The following is a 27331-nucleotide window of genomic DNA, read 5'->3' as shown; positions in this document are numbered from 1 at the left end:
GATTTACTCAGAGTCCTTATTTACCTGTGATAAATATTTCACACACTCTCCAGGCAAATGACTGGTTAAATGAAGCCCAGTTCTGACCATTCTGCATTTTGATCCCAAGGTGTTCCAGTTGAATCAAGCAAAGGCTGTTTTTCTATTTCATGCTGCCTTTGCATAACCATCGCTAACCAACCACACCCCTGCGCTACAACGAGCATCCCCGCGCCCTCGCCCCCCTCGTCCCGGACCCCTCCACCACACCTGCGGCCCGCTCCTCAGCCGCTGCACCCAGCTAGCCCATTAAAACGCATTAGTCAGCCCCAATGACTCCACAGCCCTGCCTCCACTGTCAGTTTGATCAATCTCTCCTCTCACATTATTTATCCCCCTGGAGTTCGGTCGAATCTCTAACCCCGTTCCGCCAGGCAACCCCCCCCCCAAAACTCGTCTTTTATTAGAAACCAAACGGGCTCGGAGAAAGCCCTCATGCCAGGATGCTTTTCGGCCTCCCTGTCCCACCCAAGCAGAGATTGTTTTCCGCGTATGGATTTTCTCCCTCCCCCCGCGTGCTGAGGATTGCCCCTCACGCGCTGCTCTCCACCTGTCTCCTGCCGCACTATTTATACCCTGTTCCACTTAACGTGTTTCTTGCTCTGATAATTGCCTTCATGTGAGAGGGAGACAATGCAGGGCTGTGTGGTCCAGTGGCAGGGAAGCACCTGGTCGATTTGATGGGAGGATGCTCATTGGTAATCGTAGCCATACATAGAGTATGAAGTCTATTTTCTGCACTGAAACATCTATTGTGTGGAGACGGTGGTCATACATCTGTTAGCCTGACTGTTGCTGCTAATTTGTGCATGTGTAAGTTGTCACCTCTCTGCTTTGGTGGGGGGGGTGAAAGCAGCAAGCAATGGAGTGGCTTGGATGTTGCGGCTATGAAGACACTGCTCCATTCTCCTTCTCAGGTGACCCCAGCAGCACAGAGTGACAGTTTGTTGAAAGGCAACTATGACTGCGTGGGTGTGGCTGCTCCTCCTAGGCCTTCCGGGGCCGTCCCGGGGCCAGCGCTCTGAGCCCATGTTTGTGTCAGTTACCAAGACCCTGCTGATGCCCGACTACGAAAACAACCCTACCCAGCTTAACTATGGGATGGCTGTGACGGACGTGGATGGAGACGGGGACCTGGAGGTGCTGGTGGCTGGGTGAGTCAGACACAAATCCTGTTCTTTAAACAGGTAACCCTGGCACACCTCTGTCACAGGGCAACACAACAAACACAACACAACCATCTCCATTTCATTCTGAAAATGATATTTTTTTCTACACTCTCTCATTGTTATTTCTTTGGCTGGATCAGTTTCTGATGTTTTGTAAATCCTCTCATGAGTGTCCACAAGCATTTCTGACACTCGGTTTCAGTGTTGCTGACAGAAACATGTCCTCACATCCAGCCAGCGCTTTCTGTCTGCGCAGCATACGATTGGAGGAGGGTAATGTATAGACTCCACTCTGTTGAAAATTGCTCATCAGTGTGATTTTCCATTAAAAAAACGAAATGGTTGTATCGCTCTGTCTCTCTCACTGAATGGAAGCTAGCCTGGATAGGAGGGAAGTCGCCAGAGTGGGCTCAGAGCCCTGAGGGTCTGCGCTGATGTAAATTGATGTAATTGACTGTGCTCCCTCAACGGTAACCGTCATACAGGTCTGCTGGGAGCAGGAGATTGGAAACTGGTAGGGGGGGTGGTTCCCCTTGTGGGCACTTATTGTGTGGAGCGGGAGTTTAGGCCGAGCGGAAAGGCCCTGGGCCATGGAGGAACACTCCTGCCATAATAAGATGATTCTTAGGCTGGAGTGAGGCTGCAGCAGATAGTATCGTCTAGCGCTATCGCTGTAGTCCCAATGACAGTAGCGGCTACACACTGCTACTGAGTGTGACCATGAGGAGGTGCTCTTACAAAGCAGGTTGTCTTGGGACCAAGAAAGGTATTTTTTGGGACTATCAAAGCTGTCACGGCTCAGGCAGGGACTCGGGCATAGACAGGGAAGCAGGATGCAAAAGAGTGTTTATTATAACCAAATTGGAATCCCACAAACGTGGTCAAATCAGGCGAAGTCAAAAACCCAGAAAAGCACAACTAACGACACCGATATCAGATCCACAAACGTGGTCAAGAGAAACAGGCAAAACAGGCAGGCAGAACAGGACAAACAGCTCATAGTGAAACAGATGAACTGAGACACGAACTAGCAACAAGACCAGACACGAACTAGCAACAAGACCAGACACAAGCAGGGAATATATAGGGCAAGGCTGATGAGGAGATGGGATGCAGGTGCACAGGCAGGCAGGTGGGGACAATCAGGTAATCAGGTGGGGGGGAGACAGGGCGGAGAGCAGGGCAGGGCTGGAACACAGGGAAAAACAAGAGCACATGGACAGGGAAAACAAAAACAAACCCGACTAAGATGCCAGGGCACTGACAAAAGCATTTTTGATCCAGTCTGGTGAAAATAGCTCTTAAAAATCTTTTCCAAAATAGTCCAAATGAATTCAAGCACTACTTACACATTAGTTCCATGTGTAAGAACCATATGTAAGAACTCCATCATTGTAAGGCAGGATTCACATTTTTCAGGGCACAGTCCTAGACATCCTTAAATATGGTGGAGGAGATCATTCGATAAGCGGTGTGTATTGTTTAATTTTATAGTTGTGTAAGCTGACATGTTATACAGTAGCTGCTCACAAAATACCCAGCAAGCACTGTTGGCTGTGAATCAGACTGATGTGGTGTGTCATGTGATGCATCTTGGGTTTACTCCACTAAACCATAAGCAATGTCCCAGCATGCATCTGTGTTCAAGAAAATATTTTCTTGAAAAACAGGCATGAGCGGAGATTGTTCGGACCCTGAGTTGTGCAACAGTTGTTTTGTAAGTTGAGTTGTGTCAGCAATGTTTTTTAAGACAAATAATAATGAAAAAGCAGTAAAGTTTTTTAAGGTCGGATGACTTTCTGATAAGTGGTCGGTGCAGGGATGTATGCACATTCTATCTTGTCCGGGTTACTGGGCGCTTTTTATCAGCAGGGACATGTTTCGCTTATCTTTGCTTAAATTATAGGAGAATGCTTGTTAACCATACAGTACACTGCAGTGCCTTAGAGACCCGGTGTGCTATAGTTTGGCTCTCCCTCTCCCTCAGGTACAATGGGCCAAACCTGGTGTTAAAATATGACCAGACCAGCCAGAAACTCCTCAACATTGCTGTGGACGACCGCAGCTCCCCGTACTATGCCCTGCGGGATCGCCAGGGCAACGCCATCGGAGTGACAGCGTGTGACATTGACGGAGATGGCAGAGAGGAGATTTATTTCCTCAACACCAATAACGCCTTCTCAGGTACAGGGAGAAAGACCCTGCAAGGGGAAGGGATAGGGGAGTGGAAAGTTAAGGTGAGAGGCTACAGGGGAAGAAAGCGTTAAGATGGGCTGAGATGTACAAAGTATAAGTTGAGGATCCAGACAGATTTTTGGAACCGATAAAAATCAGATAGAGGCATTGTCAGAACAGCAAAAACAAAAGCTGTTTGATAAAAAGTCTTTATGAAAGGAATCTGTTTTCTAAGAGAGAATTGTAGTCATCTTGTTCTGTAAAATCAGATTTCTTGGATTACTTATCAGATGTACTTTTTAAAGTAAACAATTTTATTAGTGTATGCTAAAACATATTACATGATTTCAAATATTGTGAAATGTATTCTACTTTGTATTAACTTATGAATACTAGGTGTACATATTGAAAGACACAAAATTTATTTTAATAACTGAACATGGAAGACAGTTTTAAATCCTTTTGTGGTTTCCTAACCTGCCTGACTGTCCTACAAAGTCTAGAAAGCTCTAGATTGTCTTCTATAGTTACTTAAAACAATTACAGATTACTTCAAAACAGAAATAAAGACTGAACGTGCTTAGCTAAGTTGTAGTCATAGTCTGCACTCTGTATGCCATGCTAGTTTGCACTTTGCAGTGTGACATTTTACTTTATATTTATTTTATCAGCACTGAAATGCAAATATGGTGCCACCGGCTTCACAGTGCAGTCCAGGGAACAAAGTTAAAAGGCTTACTTTTGGTGTTAACACAAAGTGTGATAAATATTAATATTTAATGTAATGAAATGGTTCAAGACTACCACCTCGGCATGCTTTCAAAGCTCATATAGAAGTCAGTGAAATTTGTTATTTTTTTGAGGCAGTTAGAAACTAAATGTACGTTTATCTCTTGTGCACTAGAGAGAGGGAAAGTCTGATGTTGATGCCATAAAAGGACATTGAGAATAAGAGATCCCCCTGTGAAATTGATACTTTGCCTTTTAGTGTTTCATTAATACCTACTTCACTGTAAAATACAGAATATAGAGTTTTTGATGGTGAATTAACCCACCCCTTTGTAATTTCACTGGAGTGCTCCAATAACATTGAGCAATATATCATTGTGGAATGTGCCAGGAATTTGTCTGCATCATAAAATGTTTTTTTTTTATTTATTTAGAAGAAATGTTCCATGTTGTAGTACGAGCTGACTGGAGTGTGGTTCACAGCAGCCAAAGGCCTCCCAAGGTTTTCCGGTTCTCGCTGAACAAACTCTCCTCTCCAAGGTCGAGCGACGTACTCCGACAAGCTTTTCAAGTTCCGCAACGGGCGCTTCGAGGACCTCCTGAGCGACGACATCAACGAGCACCGGGACGTGGCCAATCGCATGGCGGGGCGGTCCGTCGCGTGCGTGGACAGGAAGGTACCTGCGCCGCTCTCGTGGAGCTACCTCAGTGGATGGAGGCAGAGGAGACAGCGGAAATCACCTAGCCCTCAACAGCAGTATTTCAAATGCCCTGCGGCTTCGTTTATGACAGTTAATTCCATGTAGTGGCATGATTTTTCGCACCTCGCGCTGCAGCACGGTAATTAGAAAAGCGAACGTCCGTTTGTTGGGAGGCAGGCTGGGAAAAATGATTGCTCCTCCCTCCAGGTGCATAATCGCACCCACAAATCACCATTCATTTTGTCTGAAATCCTTTTTTTGTGTTGGGGCATAATTGTAGGGACTGATGATGAAGTGCCAATCATTTCTAAGGTTTGGCGGACAGCCAAGGGGGTGGCGAGCCTAGCGTTATATCTCTCTAATCGCTGGCGCAGTTCGTGCAATTCCCTGTTTCAGTCACAGGTGAAGAATGTCCACTTTTCCCTCTGGGAAACACAATAGGAATTGGAATAGATTTTGTGGCTGTGGCAGGGTTCAGCGTGATCAGTCTCAGGTCAAGAAAGAGGTCTCGGAAGAAGGTTGTGCGATTCCATTTCTCTGAGATAATGCTTTTTAGACGCACTGAGATCTGGCTCTGTAATGACTTTTTAATTAAAACAAATTGCACATGATGCTTTTCTTTCCAGTGAGAGGAGTTGCTTCTCCTCGCTGCTGTGATTGGTCTTCTTGTTTTCTAAGGACTCTCAGAGTCACTGGTGCAATGTTGCTCTTGTGACCACTTCATCAATGTTTGCTACCATGCTGATGTAATATAACGTCTTTATAATATTCACTAAGTCTGTTGTTGAGCATGTCATAGCATGTCAGCATGTCAGCAGTGAATTGCTATTGTGTGAGCATGTCCAGTTTGTCCAACAGCCTGACAAGATTTAAAGGCAAGAAATTATATTCCACTTTACAAATGCATAGTGAACTATTACTACCCAATCTGTGGAAAGTGGTAATTGATGGAGAGATTTCAGCTCTTCAAACATTCACATAGCTTTAAGAGTTTAGCGTACTGATGGGAAAATTCAGAGGAGATGGACTATGGAGAGAAATGCTTTGGTCCCAAATTACATTAAGGCCCTAATACAAATGTATCTATAATGCACTAATATGGTGTAACTACTGTGTGCATACACATTAATTACATAGTACTTACCATCAAACCTGTTTGTGGCTTGTGTTACTACACTTTTGTAAACACAGTGTGTATGTACACAGTGCCTACTATGTAGGTACAGAGCACCACCCCATAAATGCCCAGACATTAGGAACATTTAATTTTAAATGGATCTGGTAGATTTTAAAATTTTTGTCTCCCGCAAATAAAATCGTATCTGTTATGTCCAAAAAATTGTAGAAGCTGGTATATCTGCCCTTGTTTTGTCTTCTCTGGTTTTCTGTGAGTGGTTGGCTCAAGCTGACATGATCTACGCCGCTCTGACCCCCGATGCCCCCCTCATTCGTGGCGTTAATTATCCGAGTGCTGAAGGTTGTAGCCTGCCGCAAGGTGCATGGTCCGGGCCGCTAAATCACCGCCGCGGCCTGGAACGCTTCCCAGTTTCATCTCTGAGTGCATTTAGGCCCTAATTTCAGCCTCGGCTCAGTGGAGTGGCGGCCGACGCACATAGGTTAGGAAGACGTGTCGGTGGTGGGAAGATAGAAAGGGGTGGTGTGGCTTCCCGGGCCTGGGGGAGGCGGAGGATGTCCCTCTGCTTCATTACGGCGGGCTGACGGTGCAGACAGACCCCTTGCATCTCTACCAGAGGTGGGCGGGGGTGAGTGCCTGGGCTTGGGGGGAGTCATCCCAGTCCACGTTCCCTCGAAGAAGCAGTCAGGAGAAGTCATGTCCGCACATCCAAACGTCTACAGCCGCGGACTCGTGCCGCACAGCGGACAAACACGCAAGAACCTGCTATTGAGACAGGTTCAGAAATTACCCAAAGATTAGGTAACATTACTGTACGACCCAATTAGCCTTGGACCCTCTGGTCCTCCAGATAAAGATGGCTTCACCTTCACTGGCAATGCAAAGACCAAAGTGCGCATGATTTCTGTTTGGCTTCTTCCTTCATGTGGTGCATAAGTGTTGCTGTTGAAAGGATTGCTCAATGAGAAAAAAAACAAGTGGCAAAGTGCCTGGTTGGTCATTGCCAGGCTTCTTTCACTGTTAATGATAAGGCTACCCACTGATGAATATCCATTTAGAGGACAGCCCTTTAATAAGCAGCCCCAGTGTATTTCTTTATACACTCACTGAGCACTTTATTAGGAACACCTGTACACCTACTTATTCATGCAATTATCTAATCAGCCAATTGTGTGGCAGCAGTGCATTGCATAAAATCATGCAGATATGGGTCAGGAGCTTCAGTTAATGTTCACATCATCCATCAGAATGGGGAAAAAATATGATCTCAGTGATTTCGACCGTGGCATGATTGTTGGAGCCAGATGGGCTGGTTTGAGTATTTCTGTAACTGCTGATCTCCTAGGATTTTCACGCACAACAGTCTTTAGAGTTTACTCCGAATGGCTACAGTAACTGAGATAACCACTCTGCACAATTGTGGTGAGTAGAAAAGCATCTCAGAATGCACAACATGTCGAATCTTGAGGCAGATGGGCTACAACAGCAGAAGACCACGTCGGGTTCCACTTCTGTCAGCCAAGAACAGAAAGCTGAGGCTGCAGTGGGCACAGGCTCACCAAATCTAGACAGTTGAAGACTGGAAAAAACGTAGCCTGGTCTGATGAATGTTGATTTCTGGTGAGGCACACAGATGGTAGGGTCAGAATTTGGCGCCAGCAGCATCAATCCATGGACCCTACCTGCCTTGTGTCAACAGTCCAGGCTAGTGGCGGTGGTGTAATGGTGTGGGGAATGTTTTCTTGGCACACTGTTGGGATTGTTAATACCAATCAATCATTGCTTGAATGCCACAGCCTATTTGAGTATTGTTGCTGACCATGTGCATCCCTTCATGGCCACAATTTACCCATCTTCTAATGGCTACTTCCAGCATGATAATGCACCGTCACAAAGCAAAAGTCATCTTAAAGTGGTTTCATGAATATGACAATGAGTTCAGTGTTCTTCATTGGTCTTCCCAGTGACTGGATCTGAATCCAATAGAACACCTTTGGGATGTGCTAGAACAGGATATTTGTAGCATGAATGTGCAGCTGATCTGCAGAAATTGTGTGATGCAATCAGGTCAACATGGACCAGAATCTCAAAGGAATGTTTCCAACATCTTGTGGAATCCATGTGTGATGGAGTGCTGTCACTGCGGTTGAGTATGCGCTCTGACTGCCATACCAACGAGCCTGCCTCTTTGGCATCGCAGTCAAAGTTGCATTGTTAGTACCCCGTAGACCCGGGTTCAAGGCCGAGTGGGGTGACTGCTTTTGCCCTTCGCTACAAATGGTGTCAGTAGTAGGATGGCTTACTGCGAGGCCATTGGAGGTGTGCCCGGTGTGTGAGCCGTATGAGGGACCCCCAGGTTCGGTTGACCCCAGTGTGAGGCACCCCAGAGATGGGTGAAGCACGGTGTGAGGGTCCCCAGAGATGGGTGAAGCACTAGTGAGTGGGGCACCCTGGAATGGGAGAAGTACGGCAGGGGAATGCATGAGGGACGCCATGGTGCGTGAAGCTCATGGGTGCGCTTTCCAGAGGGGAGGGCAGTGTGACGGAGTGCTGTCACTACGGTTGAGTATGCGCTCTGACTGCCATACCAACGAGCCTGGCTCTTTGGCGTCGCGGTCAATGTTGCATGGTTAGACCCAGGTTCGAGGCCGGGTGGGGTGACTGCTCTCACCCTTCGCTACACCATGCCATGAAGAATTAAGGCTGTTTTGAGAGCAAAGGGAGGCCCTACCCAGTATTAGTATAGTATTCCTAATAAAGTGCTCAGTGAGTGTATATTCACTCTGAGGATCCAGGGGGCCCCAGTCATATAACTGGGTGCATTAACCTCATTGAAATTTTATGCACGGGTCCATTAGCATGTGTCGCCTGTTCCCTCGTCTTCCACAGGGACTGATAATGGAGTGTGAAATGAAAGTCTCGGGGTAGGACAGAGAGGGGGTCAGCCCCAGCAGCCAGTGAGCTGTGCACACACACAGACCGAGGAGTATGTAACCAAGGAAACACAATGTTTCATAAGCGTGCTGACTCCTTCCTTGCTGTCCTGCTGTGGACAGGGCTAGTGGTGTCCATGCTATGGGTCATGCCACTGATCAGCACTGCTGTAGCGCTGTGTGTTATACTGAATTGACATTGATATTGATATTCGGATTCATATTCATTAGTTTGCTGGATATGTGGATCCCACATTAAGTATGGGCTGCTGTCAAAGGCAATTTGAGGCTCACTGCGCATGAGTGTTATAATGAGCCAATGTGAGTTATGGCTGAGCCATCTATCAATTTCTGTTGTTGGATGATACTATATGCTCTTCTTAACAGCAGTATTAATCATCAAAGTCTTTAATTTAGGCTCATGTAACTTTTTACGAAACCCACAAGGCAACCCACATTGTTTTTTGAGCCTTGAAAGATGGCATCTTGCAGTGTCAGTACCAAAGGCCAAGCCTAGATGAAAGTAAGTAGGTAAAGATCTCTGAGCCAGGTAGACATATTGGTATCGGGGTGTGTTGTGGATAAGGTAGGTGATGATAGTTGTTCCATGCCTGAGAGAGATTTTAGCAATAATAGTAATAATTCTGTACTTTCTGCTCAATGTGCTGTTGAAACATCATGCAGGCCCAGCTCTCCACCCTGAATACTGGGGGGTTAAACTTGGCTGGCAGACTGTTGGTGCTACAGTTGAACAGTCCAGTCCTGCCTGGCGGAGCTGGATATGTATGGTAGCGGAAAGGCCGTCAGTGCGAATTAACTAAACTAGTGTCTGAAGGAAACTGAGCAAAATGGACGTAAAAATCGGTCCGTCTGCTGCGCCTTCTTAATCAGTTGTGAGGATGGTGTCGGAGTAGATGCGTTCCTTGATTTGAGTTAATTTCCCAAATTGTTATGAGTCATTATTTTTTTAAATGAGGCCATTAGAATTCAATTAAACTATAATAGCTCTATCAGCTCGGGTTATCAAGCTGTCCTTTGCCACTCCCGTACATTGATCCCTCTTTCTGTTAATTGTGGAATTTGTTCGTTAGAAGCCAGGGATATGATCTTTAATTATTTTAAAATATGCAGGAGTGGCGGTGTCTTCCTTTTGCTGATTGTGAGGAAGGTAGAAAAAGGTGTGACTTGATCAAGTTCAGTTGATTGCAGTTTTGTTAAAAACAGTTTTTAACGAAACTGTTTTTATCAGTTAAGTTTTTTTTGTAAGCGGCAAACTCTCACTCCTTACTCTCACTGTCTCTCTCTCTCTCTTCCTCTCTCTCTGTCACCCTTCCTTTCTCTGTCTGTCTCTATCTCTCTGTCACAGGGTACTGGGCGCTATGCCATCTACATCGCTAACTATGCCAGTGGAAATGTGGCGCCTCACGCACTCATCGAGATGGACGAGGCCACCAGCGATGTCTCCAAAGGGATCATCGCCCTGTCCAATGTGGCTGAGGAGGCTGGGGTCAACAAGTTCACAGGTCAGGGGCTTTTGTGAGCTCCCAAAGAGAAAGCACAGAGAATAGGTCCACTGTAGCTATGCAGAACACGACAGGAAGTTCAGCACAGTGTTTGTAGGAAATGTAGTTCAAGCATGTTTAAGTCCTTGACCTCTAGTTCCCGAAACTTCAGTGGACCGTCTGTGAAATCTGACCTGAAGGCAGCCTAACGGAGATGTCTCGTTAATTTTAAATATTCATCTGTAAATAATGTCAACATAATGAAAATATTCCACCTCTCTGTATGCAGTCATCAGTGTTATGAATGGGCTGAATTAATATCTGCATAGAGCGCTTGCGAAACTGCTACTCAGTGAGTCTGGTCACATGGCTGTGTTTGTAGCCTCTTTATTGGCTGTGGCATTTGCATGAGTGAGAGAACCTTTCCTAACCACTCTGCCCAATTTGACTCCCGGGGCTGCGGCCCCATTTGGGCCCTGTTTTGATTTACGCCACAACCTCCGCTCCCGCCCGCTGCGCACAGCTGAATTATGGGACGTCTTTATTAGAAGACAGCTGCGTTAGAGCAGAGGAAGCCTTACACTGGCGGGGCCTGCTTTTGGCCCAGTCAGCTGTTTACGGCCCGCGAAAGTCACAGAGATTCGCAAGGACAGTGGAGCCATATTTCAACGGCGGCCTGCTCAATGGGCCAAAGGCTCCATTAATCGTTGCTTTGCACAGGCCCGGGATGGGGCTTCCAAGGCAAAGGGACAACTTCTCTGCTTACGGTGGGGAGGTGGGGTGGAGGCCCCTGAGGCTGGGATGCATGGGTGATACGGCCGCAACTAGAGTATGGTAGGAAGACCACAGAGCAATTATTACTGTTTGCATCCAGGCATGTGGAGTTTGCTGACAGTGGTAAGTTCTCAAGTGCAGGCATATAGGGTTTTAAGACAGCAGGTGAGATCTCTAATGGCAGGTATGTGGAATTTGAAGGTAATGGTTAGATCTCTATTGACTTTGGATATGGCAGGTAAGGTTTCTAATGCAGACATGAATTTTGAAGACAGTGGTCTCTAACACCAGGCATGTGGAGTTGGAGGCAGTGGTCTGTAACGCCATGCATGTAAAGATTTAGAGATGGCGGGTAAGATCTCTAACTCCAGGCATGTGGAGTTTGGAGACAGTGGTGAGGTCTCTAACGCCAGGCATGTGGAGTTTGGCGACAGTGGTGAGCTTTCTAACGCCAGACATGTGGAGTTTGGAGTCAGCAGTAAGGTCTTTAATGCCAGGCACTCAGAAGCAAATACAAGGGTACAAGATGAGACTCAGCACGCTATATCTTGGTAGGAAAGAGGTAGATGACCTCATTTTGCTGTAATTAATAACCCATTGCCAAAAGTAAGTAAAGTTGTATTTCTAATCGCAACTGTACCCTGTAGGCTCATTAAAGTTTTATGGCCTCAAGACTGATGTTATTTATCTAAGCCAGTGAAAGAGATGATAAATCCAGGAGTAGCCTCAATGCTGGCAATGGGGAAGAGATGAAGGGTGTACTGTACCTCTCTCTCTTTCTCGCTTCCTATTTTTTCTCTCTTTCACCAGTCAAAAACAAGACTGCTGGAATGAGCTGCTGTTATAGGCTTTGCCTTTTTTGTTAAAGATTTGAACTTGATTTGAATAGGAGACACTCACCACAGGGGTTCACGCAGGGATGGGCAGAAAGCGGGTGCTGATTTTTATGTGCGGAGGTCCTCTGGAATGCAGGCACGCCGTGCCGTGGGTTGAGCTCCCTCGTTCAGTTTCCCGGGACCCCCACATGAAGCGCCCGCGTCAGCAGAAAGCATGCGCCGCCGAACAAATGACCCGGAGGAGACCATAATGGCCGCATCGATCGCTCGGTAACGGTCTCCCTCCCTCTCACCCCCCACCCTCCCCTCCCTGCTCTCTCCTCCTCCCGTCTCGCAGGGGGCCGGGGGGTCGTGGTGGGCCCCATCGTAAGCCAGACCCGCTCCGACATCTTCTGCGACAACGAGTACGGACCCAACTTCCTATTCCGGAACAATGGGGACGGGTCCTTCACGGACGTGGCCGCGTCAGCAGGTGAGGGGACGCTGCAAGGGGTTTTTGGGGGGGGGGGGGGCGGTGGGTGGAGACACCGTGACCTCATATCCCCCCCTTTTCCACCCCTCATTACACCTCTCACCACTACAAAGGGCACCTCGGGCGCCGGAGCCTGAAATTCATTCCAAAGTTTTCCTCCAAAGTAAAGAGTAAGCATTCAAGAGTGAGCCTGGGGGAAGGTGTGTCGCTGGATGAACACACTAACAGAATGAAGGTGTACGTGGCAGATTAATAACACAGCTCTCGGTGAGTCCAGTCAAATACAGGAGTGTTGCTGCTTTCACAAGGGATGTGCTGGAGAGCCCCCTCTGAATGGTTGTAAAGGGGAATGGTTGTAATGTTGTGTGATGTAATAATGCAATAAATATGTGATATATCTGCACATTTATGTAATAATGCTTTAAAGGCATGTAATATGTAAAGTGAATATAAGAAGTATGGTTTGGTGTGGCATTCTGGAACATGCAGTGGAACATGAACAGGATGTGCAGCCTGGTGCCAATTGCAAATGCACAAATTGCTTGAAATCTCTTGTGCCATCCCTTGCTTTAACCCTTTCACAGAGTCGGCTTATGTTTTTTTTGACGTAAGCATGGCCTTATTTTCACCACAGGAGTTGAGGACCCCATGCAGCACGGCAGAGGGGTGGCGCTGGCCGACTTCAACCGAGACGGGAAGACGGACATCGTCTATGGAAACTGGAATGGGCCACACCGCCTCTTCCTGCAGCTCAGCACCAATCGGAAGCAGCGATTTAAGGTAGGGGGGTGTGGCTGGGGAACAGGTGGTTAGTCTTAGAAATCTTGGGAATAGGACAGTGGCTCTTGAGTCTGGAGAGGTACTCTGTGGACCAAAGTCACTTTTGAGAAACCCTTAGTCAGTACAGCTCCAGTTGTAATAGCAACAGATAACTGAAACAGTGAGATTAGGCACTATGCCACAATGCAAGTGCTGGAATGTGTATCAGGGAAATGTATGTAAGGACAAGAGCAGAAGATTCTGTTCATCTTTCCTCATCTCCACACTGTGCAGAGCTGCTTGTTCTCAGTGCAATACGGCAGAACTCAGTTTAAAATCGATCAATCAATCAACCAATCAGAGTACTTTCCCTCACCCTCTACACCTCTTTCAAGGAGCCAACAGTGACTGAAAGATAGGTAGACCTCCACTCAGGGCCCCCATCATTAATTGGCCTTTGAAGCCCAGTAAAAAGTTAGTGACAGTTAATCTAGGACCTCCCTGGAGGGCCAGGGACAAACAAAAAAGGTCCCACTGTAAATATGGGCTCGTCCTACAGCGAGTTAATGGTCCGTCTGCTCCCTATGCATCTTGATGTGGCAGTATGTTCTGTTTTTGACTACCTTGGTTTATGCCCCTAGCCCAGCCCACCTTCAATCTCATCGGTCACTTATCTGTATGTTACTTTCATGCTATATCTTCTGCAGCACAGCATGTGTCAGTTAACCACCAATGTCGATAACGTAATAGTGGAAGTTCCAAGGCATCCCCTCTGATATGTTCTCTCTGTTGCTGGGAAGAAAACACCAAAGAAACACACAGAGAATGGATAGAGAGGCTACATTTACAAAGATGCAAAGTCTGACTAATGAATGCTTTTCTGAAGTTAACGAACAATGCTCTTCGGCTTCAGCTTTTAGACTTTGTAACACTTGTTTTACGTTTTTAAAAAACTTAAAGGTATGTTGAAGATATTACGATGCAATCTATGTCTCTTTCAGTCAACTAATCCACAGGTCCATCAGCTGGCTCTGGTCCTTGCCAGTGTAGGACAGGGAAAATAGAATGAGTCATTAAAAGAGAAGTGTCTGACCGACGCACAGTCCACTGCAGAAAAGGGTGTCAAATGCACTACAGCCTACCAGCTCATTGGCCGGCCGCCAGCTCTTTGTCCCCGTTCACAGCAGTGCTGCCAATAATCAAAGAACGGTTGTCAAGGACGACGCATCCATTCCCATAAATCTGCAGCCAATCTGTCCATTCATCCCCCCATTCAAAGTACAGGCCGGAATAGGTTGCAACCCGCGAGCAGTGACTGACAGAGCTCACTGAGCATGTCTCTGTCCAGTAAGTGATTTCCCCCACTTTCTAGCACAGGTGATTTCCCCCACTTTATAGAGCAGAAGAGCCAAACTCTGTACGACCTTGCGCATTCTTTTTTTCAGCCCAGCCCAAGTTCCCTTGGCTTAATCAGGCTAATCAGTTAAAAAACTCCATATAAGAACTTATGTGCTTATGAGGTCAAGAGTTCTGCCATAAGTAAGTGAAACCTGAGATTGCGGGCCCTTGTGCTGTTGCTGCCATCTACTGGCAAAATGCAGTACTGCACCAACTGCGGACAGGCGGACAGCGCACTTGGGACAAGAGTGAATAGTTCTTGATGCCATGGCATCAATACAGTCTCTCAAACATGGCCACTCCAATTGATCTCAATGCCCTCTCCTGATCAGTATAAATGTTCTATGGCATACTCTTTCAGTGAGTGCATGCCACAGGGGGCTAGGACCCTGGGTTCCCTTGTGCGCTGGTGGTGCGTTGGCTTTGTTAAATTGTTAATGACTCACCTCAAAACCAAAGGGAATTTTATGGCGGCACTTTGGTGTCGAAGAGCCGTCCTTTGGATAAATTGGGATGCCTGTTTTTTAATGCTGTTTTTTTTTCATTCTTACATATACAACATACTGTTATTTGAAAAGGTGTCTTTTTAAAAGTTTTTAAATTTTGCATGATTGATTTTAAAACCAGCCCTGAGTTCCCGGAGGGCAGCTGGCTGTCTGCTGGTTTCGTTAAACTTTTTGTTTCATTTTAAATCTTGGTTGCTCTTACTGGTGCAGAGAGTAATCTGCTGGTGTGGAGACACAAAGCACACTTCTCCCGCTAACTGCACAACACCGAGGGAGGAAACCCTCACGGCTATCAGCACCTGATGGTTCCCTGACGCTGTCCCACTCACCCCTTACACACTCCACAGATGTACCGCGTTACCCTCGACGCCCCTAAGCTCAAGACTCCAGCGCAGAGGTAGGCTCTGAGGAGCACTGACTTACACACGGCCTGGCTGTAATTTACCAATTACCTCTGTCTGAAAGCAGATAATTGCCTTTGACTTGGGCTGAGGTCATGTGTGCAAAAGCTGGCCTGTGTGTTTTGCAGTGTGCCCCCCACCCCCTCCACCCCCCCCAACACTCGAACAGAAACGGTGGCTGCTTCACTGCCACGCAGATTAACGCTGTCGGTGGGTCACAGAGTTGAGCCCCGGGGGTTAACTCCTCCCATGGGGATGGAGAGATCTCCCCCCGACGTGAGCGAGCCACCAGGCCCCCCTCCCATCCCCGCCACTTGTAATTAAATTGCAGCTCCGGCGGGATGCTAATTAAATGCGTGCAGGGGCGAGCAGGGGCGAGCGGGCCAAAAGTGCGGATGGAGGCAGTGTGGGTGTAATTAAAAGCTGCCACTGAGCCTCCCCTGACGCCCAAACGAGCGCTCTCCGCCTCGCACTCCCTCACGCCAGAGCTAACGGCCCGTCCCGGCGCCGCCCGTGTTTGGGACGACGCGGAAGGGAGGTGTTGGCGGAAAAAAAAGCCCAATCATGACACAATCAGTAATTAAGGTGAGGACGGAATGCGTGAAGCAATATTCCACTGCTTATCCCACAAAGACAGAGAGCTCTAAGTGCTGTGCTGTGATGAGTTAGCAGTTGATTTCCTGTATGCTTATCTTTTTACGCTGCCTGTGTGGCTTGGACATCATTTTCTGAAAAAAAAAAAAAGTCACACAGACCTGGACGTTCAGGCTCAGGGGAGCATGCTTACGCGGACACGCCAAGCACGCACCGAGTCACCGTGTGTTTGGCGCCCTTATGAGGCTGATGTATGGAGGCTTGGCTTGCTCGGCTGCCCTCTCCCTCGGCCCTGACAGTGTGTCAGACAGCATTCCCTGGCCTGGGCCTCATTCCCACAGTTTAACACATGTATCAGTCTGAGTCGTTTTTCGATGTGGGGAAAGAGTGAGGGTGTGGTGAGGAATGTGTTCCAGGGAGAGCGCTGAGTTGGGACATACCGAGCCCACGCCAGTTGGATGTCCCTACGAGGTACATTATGTGGTGCTTTTGGATGGCCAACTGGATGCTTTCCCTGGTTTTAATTCACAGAGCAACCCAACATTTTGTGAGTAAAACAACTTATTCACAGAGAAACCCAATGTTTTGTGAATAAAATGTCGTTCAGTCACATCCATTTGTGAATAAAACTTCTAACTCATTGAGCTTAATGGTACCCTGTGTCTGAAAGGGATCTTTTGGCTGTACCCAGATTATCTCTGTATACATGTGCTCATACATGCACGCACACATGCATGTACATACTTACACACATACGCACAAACACACACACATGGTCTCACCCTGTTGGCCTGTCCCGCACACACACACACACACAAACACGCACACTTTCTTGTTGATGGCCTCTCCTGATGTGGCCATCCCCTCTCCTTCACCCAGATGGAGGAAGGTCACTGTGCAGGCCCCAGAAAGTAGGCTTTATGAGGCTTATAATTAAAGCAGGGAGTAAATACGAGGGGGAGTGGTGAGCCCATCCATAACTCTTGCTGGGCTTATTGCCGCGTCACTGAAGCACAGTAATATCGGTTACTTTCCTACGTGTCACTCCCTACTGGTACCATCAGGTCTTGTTAAATCCAGGAGTCCTGTCTGTGAGGTGCACCACGTACAGTGCAGGGAGACATTTTTCTTTAGTAAAAGTCCTTTTTCATTTTGCCTCTGGGCACTCTATTTCTTCTAAAACAGGTGGCAGCCCATTGGAGCTTGAACTGGCTTTGTTCCATACCAGCTGAAATGGAAAAAAAACAATAGAGATTCCCAATATACATAGGAATGAATTGTGACCAAGGCACGGGTCTTAGGTTATCTCAATCTGCTCCTGTATGTTTCCCATTTTAATTTCTATTCGAAGTGGATGTTCATCCCGAGTTTTTTTTCCCGGTCCCAGGACATCGCCTCTCAGAAGTTTTCCATGCCCTCTCCGGTGCGCACTATCATTGCGGCTGACTTCGACAATGACAACGAGCTGGAGGTCTTTTTCAACAACATCGCCTATCGAGGGCCGTCTGCCAACAGGCTGTTTAGGTGAGTATGGGGAGGGGCCAAGGCCTCATCCCTTGAGCTAAGAAGTGGCAGCTACAGTGTTGTAGTAGAACTCTGAGAAAGTGCTTTGTTATACATTCCCCTCATTAACAAAGCATTCTCCGATGGTCTTTGGCACGTGTGTGCTTAGTGTTTGTACTCAATTCTACCAAACAAGCACTTTTTCTCAGGCAATTTTTCCAGAATACTTAAAAGTAAATTCAGATACAAGTGATCTATACCTGTTGAACGATAACTGTAAGATAAACCACTAGTATTTATTTAGGCAACAGGCCTGAATCAGATGCTTTGCAATCCATCCTGAACTCCTAGACTTACTTGCATGATGACTGTCCATTGCTCATACTTAATTGCCCATTGACTCTACATAGCAATACAATGTTTGGTTTGGGATTTAGTTCCCATAATTCTTTGACTTTGATATCGGCTCTGGAGTTTGAGCTTGGCTTTTCAAAAAAAAAACAAAAAAAAAAAAACAAAAGGCAAATAAAAAGATTCATCTACTGTAGATTAAGCAAGCTTTTGACATCTGAAGTTAACACAAGCCTGAATTAGATGTATTACATTGTTCAACGGTCCGGAACAGAAAACATCCACAGAGAGGAAATAGTCCTCCTCCTAGTCCTGGTGGAGGTTTGCGGGTAAATCCAGACAGGTTAGCGAGCCAGAGGCCAGTCGGCCAGGCCACGAGCACCTGGGCCAAAAGCCCTAGGGTCTACAAACTGCCCGGCCCGACCGCCGCACCTGAATGGGAAACGAGTTTCCGACACGCTCTCCAAGAATCCCCGATTCCCCCCCCCGGCAGGATCTGGGAGGCAGGATGTTCGGAAGGCGAGACTGGGTGGAAGACAATGCTTTATAATCCTAGCGTGAAGAGGCGGCCAACTTTCCAGGGCCTGCAACTGCGGGGAAAGCGATCAGACACTGGCCACAAGAAAGCCAAGGGTGGAGCAGCACTTCGGCTCTAAGCATGCCACAAAAACAAAAGAAAAAAAAAAGACTACGCTTTTCTGAGGAGCTAAGAAAAACCAAGTTGAGGCAAAATCAGTTGAATCTGCCAAATTAAAAACTGAAGGAGTTGTCTGGCATCAAAATGCAGCCCTGAACTGCTGCACTGCTCCACAGATTTCCAGCGTCTTAAACAGCAGGCAATCGGATGTTGCATTCTTATCTGACTGCACGTGGTTTTGGTGGAGTGGTAAGGAATTATAGAGCCTGTTAAGCCGAGTTAAATGTGGAGCGAGGTGGTCCCTTTTCAACGCAGAGCAATTTGGTGCAGTTTTATTGATTGATATTTGCTGTGCTAGGGTGTCTCGGAGGGAGCACTCAGACCCCCTGATCGAGGAGCTCAACGTCGGGGAGGCAGCTGAACCAGATGGCCGTGGGACAGGTGAATGCCTCCAAACCATCAGACTTGTCATAAACTCTGTGCAAACAGAGCTGTAAACACAACATACACAATCTTCTAAGTGTGTTTAACGACCTGTCTTTTGAAGATTCCCTTGAAATTGCGCTGTGAATGTGCCATTCCTATTTCTACCACTTGATGGCATTAGAGATCCACAACTGTCTGAGACTATGCTCTAAGAGAGGGTTTTCCTTGGTTGAAACAGCTCTCCAGTCTTCTGAGATTTAAATATCCTGTGTGCAGTTCAGTACCACTCACAGTTATGTGTTGATATGATTAACACCTCACTCTGAGTTTCATAACATGTCACAATAGCTTACTACATTCCTCCACTGTTATTCTATCCATGCTTGAGTAATGATGGATGCCTAGGTTACAAACATATGAATCAGGCTAGGTAGATGAGAAGCGGAGAAACACAGTGAATTCAATTCATATTTTATCCATTTGTCCTTAACCTGGGTACACATTTCAACTCAAGTGTCACCTTTTTCCTCACAAATGCAATTTGGCAGGCTCAGCGATCTCCAAGAATGAATGAAAAAAAATCATATTCATACTAACAGACAGTACATCTTGATGTGTAATTGTGAGTCAGAGTTAAGGACAAAAGTAGATTGAATCCAGGCCAGCTTGTCACTGTATTCCTCCCTCCCCTCATTCCCTTTGCACGCTAGGGGCGACGGTGACAGACTTTGACGGTGACGGACAGCTGGACTTATTGGTGTCCCATGGGGAGAGCGCAGCCCAGCCCATCTCAGTCTTCAAAGTCAAACAGGCAAGCCCAAGGAATTGTGGGACATTCTGCAGCAAGAATCGGGAGGCTTGATTGGGTTGCCAGCCTGCTAATATGAGCTTATAAGGGATTCAGAAATGGTGGTGAAAACTGAAGATACAGCACTGAAATGCATAGCCTTCTGTGGCTGTCATGTTTGCAGGGGAGGTAACCTTTGGTTTAATGTTACAACATTACAACAGTGCCACAGATTCTTTACACATGGATTCAATAGTCATCTCTGTGTTTATCACCTTGAGTCTTCTGTCTCTGCCATTGCTAAAGCTACAAATGGTTCTGATTTGCTGGCAGGTTATGAACATTATTGAAGCAATGTGGTCTAAAGCAGAACATTCACATGTCAGCATAGGAACATGGATAATAGTAGAACCTCTTGCTACCAACCGGAACCTCCAGACAGAGGACAAAAAGGAGTGCCACAGTCGAATATCTGGAGAAAATAGAACATCTGTGATGGTGCTTTCCCTCCCACCCTTCCTCCCCGCAGGGCTCCTCCAATAGGTGGCTGCGTGTGGTGCCCCGCACGCAGTTTGGTGCCTTCGCCCGTGGCGCCAAGGTGGTGGCCTACACCAAGCGGAGCGGCCCCCACACACGCATCATCGACGGGGGTTCTGGGTACCTGTGTGAGATGGAGCCAGTGGCTCACTTTGGATTAGGTATGTTCCCCCCCCACCAGACACTTTTAAAGGCTAAAGTTAGAGCTGGAGATTCAGGGGTTCAGCCAAACTACACACCAGATAGGCACACTGTTTGTATTCACTGAAAAAGTGCTAATAGTTGAGTGTTGTGTGTGGGGTTGGTAGGGAAGAGTGAGCAAGAAAAAAGGGGTGTCCTGTCGAAGAGGATGGCGTGCGCATGTGCTGGGAGTGCAGCTGGAGCAGGGGTCCCCCCCGGGGCTCTGTGTCATCATCCTGCACGGATCTTTCTTCCTCCAGGCACGGGTGGGAGAGAGCGAGAGCTCAGCTTAATACCCTTCCTGATTATAGGCCCAAGGGAGGAGGTCACTAACACACAGGTGCAACAGCTGGTTGAGCTGGTCGCTCCTGGCCTGGATGCTACACAGCCCCCCCTACAATTCCCCAACCCCCACCCCCCAAAGCCCCCAAAATCCCCTGCTCCTGCTCCAGATGCTTTCCAGAGTCAGGCCACGACGGTCCATGAGGGAACCGTTTTGCGGTTTTTGGAGCGCGGTTAGGCGGCCAGTTGGAACCTCTTATTGCTCTTAATATACTGTGAAGAACAAACCGCGGGCCGCCCGCGGGCCTGCAGGACAACCCCCACATTTTTTTTCTTCTTTCTTTCTTTCTCTTTTTTTGTGTGGCGGGTTTTCCATCCCCAAAAATAAATCTGCACGTTCCTGAACGGGGCTCCTTTCAGCTTCAGTGCCCTGACCTACTTTGCTCCTCAAGCAGGCTTACAAGCCCGACATTTACTCACAGTCACCTACGGCTGGTCACGGTAAAATTATAGGCAGTTTAGGGGATATTCGTCATTAACAGCACATACATATGCGTGTATTTGGACCTTGAGATGACTTGTAAAAGTCAACAGGTGCTTGGAAATGACCTCCGAGGAGAGTGTTTAGTTTGCCGTACCGAGCACACACTAAATCAGCAACCCTAATGAGGCTGATTTATAAAGGCGGAGCTATATCCAGCCATACTCTACTACAGTCCTGACACTCTTTCCTATCATGGAGTATTCCTCTAGAGTACGATTCCTGCTCTGTTTCCCCAAAATTCAGGGACACCTCCCCCGTATTGGCAGCAAGTCATTACTGGGAACAGGTGACGGTGAAATTTTGCCTGTTTCCTCCCACATGGCTCTGGAGGAGCAGACCCTGCCCAGAACGAAACCTCGGTGGGATCTGTTTACCTTTAAAATGTCGCTTTAATTAAGAGGCCAGGGGGCCTTCAGAGGCCTGATCAAGCTTGACTAAAACATTTAATTGAGGGAAAGATGATCTGATGGAGGTAAGGTTGTCATCCCTCAGCCCCCCCCCACCCCCCCACCCCCACCTACTCCGGTTTCCCATTGGTCACTCTCAGAGCATTCATTTGTGCAGTGGGATCAGGGGTCTGGAGCAGCCTGAGTCACACCTCGTCCCCTCGCTGCCAGGCTGGAAGGAAGCGAGGTTCCTTCTGGAGAGCGAGAACAGCGGCTCCGCTCCAGAGGAGAGAGAGAGAGAGAGAGAGCGGACCTCCTCGCTCGCCGGCGCCACCCCCCCCCATGCCCAGTCAGAGTGAATCCAGCGTGCTCGCTAACACCCTGTCCGGCCCATGCCAAAGCTCTCCCTCTCCGCCTGGCCCGTGCTCGCGCCCTTCTTGGGAGGCCTCCTTCATATTTTCCATAGAGAGCTCCACGGGGGAAAAAAAAATAATAAATAAATCATTCATTGTGCCTCCTTCCTCCCACGGGGTGAGGAAACAAAGGAAGCTCTGTTAAAACGGGGGGGGGGGGGGGTGACCACGGGCCCCCGCCTCTCTCTCTCTCCCTCTCACGCCGTGCTCCTGCCATCGCTCCGTAGGGAAGGATGTGGCCACCAGCGTGGAGGTGTTCTGGCCGGACGGCCGCTCCGTGGCGCGCCCGCTGGAGCCCAGCGACATGAACTCGGTGCTGGAGATCCCCTACCCCAAGGAGGAGGAGGAGGAGGCCACCCCCGCCATGGAGATCGAGGTGGGAGGGTTTGATATCAGGAAAAACTAATCTTCCAGGACTTACAATTTGCTTATACTGTAATAAAGATCATGTAGGGTAATAACACTGTTAATGTTTGGCCTTCTATATTCAGTACATATTTATTAAGTGAGGTGTCTGATTGGTTCATGTCCTGTCAGTCATGCATACCTCTTGGCAAGGGGTGGGGAAAGGACAAAATTCAGCCCTTTGTCACTGGATTATAGCTCAGGAACATCAGACATCTTGGGTGAGCACAAACACCATGATTTAGTAGGCCAGACTTAAATAGGATGAGGCTTGCCATACTGAACAGCATCCTATATTACTATAAGTACAGTACCTGTCCAGTGGGCAGGTAAGTGTTGGATGTACCAAGACATCATTCATAAGGCCATCCACTTAATGCATGTTTGGTACTACAAAGCCAACACTTTCCAGTGTTGTAATTTTCAAACAATTATTGACCTATTCCTAAAAATCAAGTGTAAATACAAGCAAGGTGATGTTTACATGGTCCTTGTATGGTTTTGGGTACTTGTTGTTAAGCTTTTGTCATGGAATTATACAGGAATGCCATAGAATATACTGACCTGCAAATTCTGAAACAGTTACTATTCTGGCACACTGAAATGTAAACCTCTACGTCTTTTCCAGTGTGGAAATGGATTCACAGTCAACGAAAACGGCCGCTGCACAGGTAGGTTGGATCTCACTCCAGGCAGATGGGAATGATTACGGCAATGAAAAATGATCGACTCGTTTCATGTGATAGTTTGAAACAGGAGGAAGCATACAGATGAAGGCCAGAAATGAGGGGTTTGAAGTGATTGGGGTGACGTGTTCTTTGATGTCCGTTTGGGCTTCCCTCCCTGACCTGCTGCTTCTGGCAGTAGACAAATATGTCCCACCATGACCCTCTCCGAAATGTCATACAGCTTTCAGTTATTAACAAGCCCTTTCCGCTGTCTGCACAACTCCTCATACCCCTGTGAACGAGCAAAATTGATATATGGTAAAATATGAAAACCAAATTGAAAAGTACATTTCTTGAAATGCATATGAAAGTAAATGGAATGGACCTCCAAATTACATTACATTATGGTCATTTAGCAGATGCTCTTATCCGGACCAATTTTATCCATTTATACAGCTGGATATTTACTGAGGCAGTTGTGAGTTAAGTACTTTTCTCAAGGGTACAGCAACAGTGCCCCAGCAGTGAATTGATCCAGTAACTTTTTGGTTACAAGCCCTGCTCCTTACAACTATGCCACACTACATCAGTTTTACTGCTTGTGTATACGGCATTGCCAGGGCTTGTTGTTTGTTTAGAAGACACACTCTTATTACATGTCATCCATTTATAAAGATAGATGCCTACTAAAGGATTGTGGATTCTTGCTCAAGACTACAGCAGCAAGAGGACAATGTTCCATTCCCAGAATTTATCCCCACTCCCACACCTCCCCCAACAGCAACATTTCAATACTTAATATACTGTGTGCTTGATGCTGTATAGTTCATCCTTGTGCAATGTAGTTTAATGGACTAAAATATTCCTTCCATTTGGACTTAATATTTGAATTAATGAATGTATGAATTATTAGTGAGGGTGTGGTTTTACTGAGGTCTCTCAGGTGCAGCCTGCCCCCTCAGTGAATTCCTCCATTCCTGCACTGCTGTGATTATCTGCCCTGATTGTTTGTCCCATGTTGAGTGTGATTCTTTCCCATCTGAACCCCAAAACCTCCCCCCCCCCCAGACATGGATGAGTGCACGCAGTTCCCCTCTGTGTGTCCCCGAGACCGTCCCATCTGCATCAATACCTACGGGGCCTACAAGTGCCGCGCCAATAAGAGATGCGGCCAGGGGTTCGAGCCCAACGACGAGGGGACAGCCTGCGTGGGTGAGTTGGGGGGCGAGGCTTCAAGGCGCAACAGGGTAGGGGTCGCCAACCCAACAAGCAAGGTTTTGCCGCAAAGCTGTCCATTAATTCATTTCATATGTGTTTTTTTTTCTTATCCTCGTGCAAAACAAGCTCGTGTCACAATGGGGTAGATGCAGCAATCAGAAAAGAGAGGATGCTGTGTGCATTGCGAAAATTAGCAAGCTCGTGCTCTCCAGCTCCACCACGACTGCCATGCATTCCTCCTTTGTCCCCATTCCCCACCCCGTGGGGTCGTCATTCCACAAAGGGTCCACTGACTCTCCACAGGTGCAGTTCACAAATAAGACCCCTCCCACCTCTTTCCCCTCCTCTGTGTTCTCTCTCTGCAGCTCAGGTGGCTTACTTTGAAGGGAACCGCTCTTCGGCCTGCAGGTTTGGGGTTCCCCTCTCGCAGATCTCTCTGACTGTCCTGGCCCTTGTCACTTTCAGTCTGCAGGCTTGACCGCCCCAGCTGTACCTCTCCCCCTCCCCACCCTCCTTCTTTCTTGATGTTAACGGGGGGAGGGAGGCGGGTGTGGCTCTCGGATAAACTCTATAAGGTGGGTCAGACCTCACCCCTCCCCTCCTCCTGCTGTGGTGTCGGCCTGGCTCCTCCCCCCTCCTAGCTCTCAGCCCTCTGCGTACTGAAGCATACACACTGAGCGTGTCTGCTGGGAGCTGGGAGATTTGTGACATTGTAACTGACAAAAAACAGTCCTCATATCACCTGATCTTGGGGGAGGGCTTTGTGAGTGCTCCCTGGACCAATTACAGGCCCTGGGAGCAACCATAGCGACGACAGCTACAGTCACAGCAACAACTAGAAAAAACTACAACTATGGTTAGAAGAACAACTACAACAACTTGGGAACAACCATAACAACTATGGACTACAGTTACATCAACAACAACTACAGATACAGTTACAACAACTACTACAAATGAAGTTACATCAACAACAAAAGAAGCTACACCCACAGTGACAACTACAAATACTGTTACAAAAACAGCCATGTCAACAACAGCAACTCCAGCTACAGTTACAACAACAATGACATCATGTGAATTTGGTCCCTGATCAGTTTTTGTCTATACCATTCCATGGTGGTCTGTTGCATGACTTAAAAGTGTAGAGGATTCTCAGTGGGTTCAGGTGCTTTATAGGCCAGGGTGAAGCCCCCAAGGCTCCCTCCCCCCTTTTTTTGTTATCTCCAACAAGCACGCTTTTCTCCACCTTTGCGCTCTCGCCTGATGCATTCCTCATTCCCTGCTTCACAATGCAGCGTCGTTTGGCGCCAAGCTACGGTCTACAAAGCGCGGGGTGCACAGAAGCTGCTGGAGACAGCAGCATATGCCTTCCCATCTGCGGTGTGCAAGGTTACAGTATGATAACGCTGCATAATACATGTGTGGAATCACCTCCCACACAGTATTTTGGTTGTTCTGTGAGGACGGCAATACGCTTTACAGCTACTTCCAACACACAGAATGGTGGTTGCAGACCCATTTTACATTAGTTGGAGATTGGGAGCTGAACAGTTGCCCACTTTAAGCGTTATATCAACGTTTGGCATCGTAAAGTATATGCACTGTACTTACCCACACCGAAAATGACCTCTAACCCTTACTATACTGTAGGTGTCATTTAAGGAAAGATTCAAAATGTTTGAATCTTCCCTCACCTTTCAGACTCCCTCTAATCTAAAGCTAAGGCTGATTTTGAAGGTGGTGGTATTGTTAGAGGACAGTTGCAGCTACTTTCTGGTTCAAACCCAAGCCTCTACTCTATAAATGATACCAGCTGTCATCTTAGCATATGACCAAAGTTCCAAGTTTCTACATGATCAAAACTGGCTGCTTCTTTTCCTCCAGTGATTTGTCTCTTATTTGACAGTTGTGCAGTATGAGGTTGTTTTAAACTGGAGATACATGCGTCCGACAGTCGGTGGAGGCACTCCAACGGTATTGTTAGTAAGGGTCTGCTGGCAATCTCTGATAAATGCTCTCACTGACAGCTGACGCTGATTCTACATGTTGAATCGGGAGAAACAGCCGTCAACAACAGGGTAACTACAGACAACTACAGCAGCAGCGACTACAAAGTCAACAATGCTGTTTGTCTAACCATCAGGTGCATGTATGCCCAGCTTTAGAAAACGAGGATTCCAATGCATGTGTTCATCACCCTTTGCTCTTCCGTTGTGCTGATTTTGAAACGAAGAGGAAAATATTCCCTCTGCCAGGACCCATGTCTTCCAACACGCACCGTCATGTTTATTTGAAACTCATCTGCCGGCGTGCGTCTACGCAAGAGGTGACAGGGAGAGTCCTGAGAGACAGAGCAAGCTGCCATTCCTCGCATAGAGCGCTCAACATTACGTGACGCGGATCCTGCATTTTTTTGCTCTCAGTGAAGAACTGGGACTGGAGCAAGCAAGCAAACAAAGAAGGGCATCTCGTACGGATTTGCTGGAAGCTTGAGGTCGCTGTAGCTAGTGTGCAGTGTTCACTGGGCAGCTCGCTTCAGACAGGGTGGTCTCCGGGGCCAGGATCATGCTGGCGGCCCCCGGCTCTCTCTTCATTCTCTGACTAAGAGAGGGGAAATGCTTCTCACAGAGCCGAATTGTTTTATTCCCAGTCCTGCCGCTCACACATTACAGTATGGGGGAAACATCCAGCACAGCTTGCCACAGAAGCGTCAGCTCTAATGAGATCTGATCCGCGCAGCTTATAAAGAAATACCTTGATGGAAAAGTGCTGTGTAATTAGATATTCCGCACCGGTCAGCTCTATGACACGAAAACAGATTCAGAAAGACAAGGGGAGGCAGGGCGTTATGACTCAATAAATGAATCA

At 47.4% G+C, this 27331-nt stretch overlaps 1 protein-coding gene across 1 annotated transcript; it reads left to right on the top strand.

Moving 5' to 3' along the window:
• Positions 1-999: 999 nt before the first annotated feature.
• Positions 1000-24938, top strand: crtac1b (cartilage acidic protein 1b). The gene is made up of 14 exons (XM_036547305.1): positions 1000-1193; positions 3196-3392; positions 4653-4789; positions 10248-10404; positions 12331-12465; positions 13100-13245; positions 17511-17647; positions 18973-19055; positions 19751-19851; positions 20357-20525; positions 22397-22545; positions 23203-23245; positions 24311-24454; positions 24826-24938. The coding sequence occupies exons 1-14, from the start codon at positions 1000-1002 to the stop codon at positions 24936-24938; spliced, it is 1905 nt and encodes a 634-aa protein (XP_036403198.1).
• The last annotated feature ends 2393 nt before the right edge of the window (positions 24939-27331 follow it).

Source organism: Megalops cyprinoides, chromosome 15 (genome assembly GCF_013368585.1).
Source record: "Megalops cyprinoides isolate fMegCyp1 chromosome 15, fMegCyp1.pri, whole genome shotgun sequence".
Classification (NCBI taxonomy): domain Eukaryota; kingdom Metazoa; phylum Chordata; class Actinopteri; order Elopiformes; family Megalopidae; genus Megalops; species Megalops cyprinoides.
The sequence above is the reverse complement of the archived record's forward strand: the minus strand, read 5'-3'. Positions and strand labels throughout refer to the sequence as shown.

Excerpts from the sequence above, each read along its gene's own strand:
- crtac1b (XM_036547305.1), top strand. The coding sequence starts at position 1,000 with ATGACTGCGTGGGTGTGGCTGCTCCTCCTAGGCCTTCCGGGGCCGTCC. Across the intron at positions 10,405-12,330 it reads TGGGGTCAACAAGTTCACAG|GGGGCCGGGGGGTCGTGGTG; the intron begins GTCAGGGGCTTT and ends CCCGTCTCGCAG. Across the intron at positions 17,648-18,972 it reads TCTGCCAACAGGCTGTTTAG|GGTGTCTCGGAGGGAGCACT; the intron begins GTGAGTATGGGG and ends TTGCTGTGCTAG.